We start from the raw sequence: 1,217 nt of genomic DNA, 5'->3' as shown, positions 1-1,217 counted from the left end.
GTCCGTCGGACCCGGGATGAACCTGCTGGATTCTCGCGAGTTCCCATTTGCTCGGAGGGAGCAAAGGGTTCTTTACAATGACGAGATCACCGACTTCTAAATTTGGCGCGACGTCTCGCCACTTGGTTCTCGTCTGAAGCGACAACAAATAATCATGCGACCAGGCACGCCAGAATTGCTCCCGCATGGAACTCACTAGCTGCCAGCGGGAAAGGCGGTCTGGGTTGATCTCGAGCACGGACTCCTCCGGAACCGCGATTATCGGACGCCCTATCAAGAAGTGTCAGGACGTGAGCGCGGACATGTCGCTGGGGTCGTCGCTGAGAGCAGCAATCGGACGCGAGTTCAAGCAGGCTTCTATTTGACACAGAAGCGTCGCGAATTCCGCCCGAGAAATCGTGCGAGCCCCGACGACTCGCTTTAAGTGAGCTTTGAAGCTCTTCACTCCAGCTTCCCACAGACCGCCAAAATGCGGAGCGGCCGACGGGACGAACTCCCATTCCACGCCGTTGGCGGCGAGAACATCTCGCATTGCGGGGTGATCCGTCAACGCGTGAAATTGCCGTTGCAGTTCGCGGTCGGCACCGTGGAAATTGGTACCGTTATCACTGTACATCCGACGCGGCAACCCGCGGCGACACGAGAACCGACGGAACGCGGCCAGAAAACCGTCCGCGGAATAGTCTTCGACCAGCTCGAGGTGCACGGCCCTCGTGGCGAGGCAAATGAATAAAGCGTAGTTCTTTCTTGTTTTTTGTCCGCGCCCGACCAACGGAAGAACATTAAAGGTAGACCGGCGTAGTCCACTCCGGTGTGGTCGAACGGCGGTGACGGGTTAACCCGAGAAGCGGGAAGCCCTCCCATTAGTTGCGAGCAAGGCAGCGCGGAGTAACGCGTGCACGTAACGCACGCGCGAATATGAGATTTAACGGCCTTACGACACCCGATTATCCAGTGCCATTGTCGCAGCGTGCGGATGACCAGCTGCGTTCCACCGTGCAGGGTGGCTTTGTGCGCGCGCTGAATCAGCAGCTCGGCGATCCGATCCCTGGGAAGTATTATCGGGTGCTGCTCGTCGTAGCGGAGAGCGGCGTTCTGCAACCGCCCGCCAAGACGGAGTAAGGCGTTCTCATCTACGAACGGATGCAAAGCCCTTAGAGGGCTGGATCGCGAAAGAGAAGAATTAGTGCTTAATGCTCTAATTTCCGGTGCAAATG

At 57.6% G+C, this 1,217-nt stretch overlaps 1 protein-coding gene across 1 annotated transcript; it reads right to left on the bottom strand.

Annotated features, from left to right (window-relative positions):
• Positions 1-283: 283 nt before the first annotated feature.
• Positions 284-616, bottom strand: LOC108765763 (uncharacterized). Its single transcript, XM_018514608.1, has one exon. It carries the CDS (start codon positions 614-616, stop codon positions 284-286), a length of 333 nt encoding a protein of 110 aa, XP_018370110.1.
• Between the last annotated feature and the right edge of the window lie 601 nt (positions 617-1,217).

The sequence above is a fragment of the Trachymyrmex cornetzi genome, unplaced genomic scaffold (assembly GCF_001594075.2).
Source record: "Trachymyrmex cornetzi isolate Tcor2-1 unplaced genomic scaffold, Tcor1.1 scaffold526, whole genome shotgun sequence".
In the NCBI taxonomy this organism is placed as follows: domain Eukaryota; kingdom Metazoa; phylum Arthropoda; class Insecta; order Hymenoptera; family Formicidae; genus Trachymyrmex; species Trachymyrmex cornetzi.
Note: the sequence above shows the minus strand (reverse complement) of the source record. Positions and strands in the feature narration are given on the sequence as shown.

What these genes read in the sequence shown, in the direction of transcription:
- LOC108765763 (XM_018514608.1), bottom strand. Translation starts at nt 616, where the DNA reads ATGTACAGTGATAACGGTACCAATTTCCACGGTGCCGACCGCGAACTG.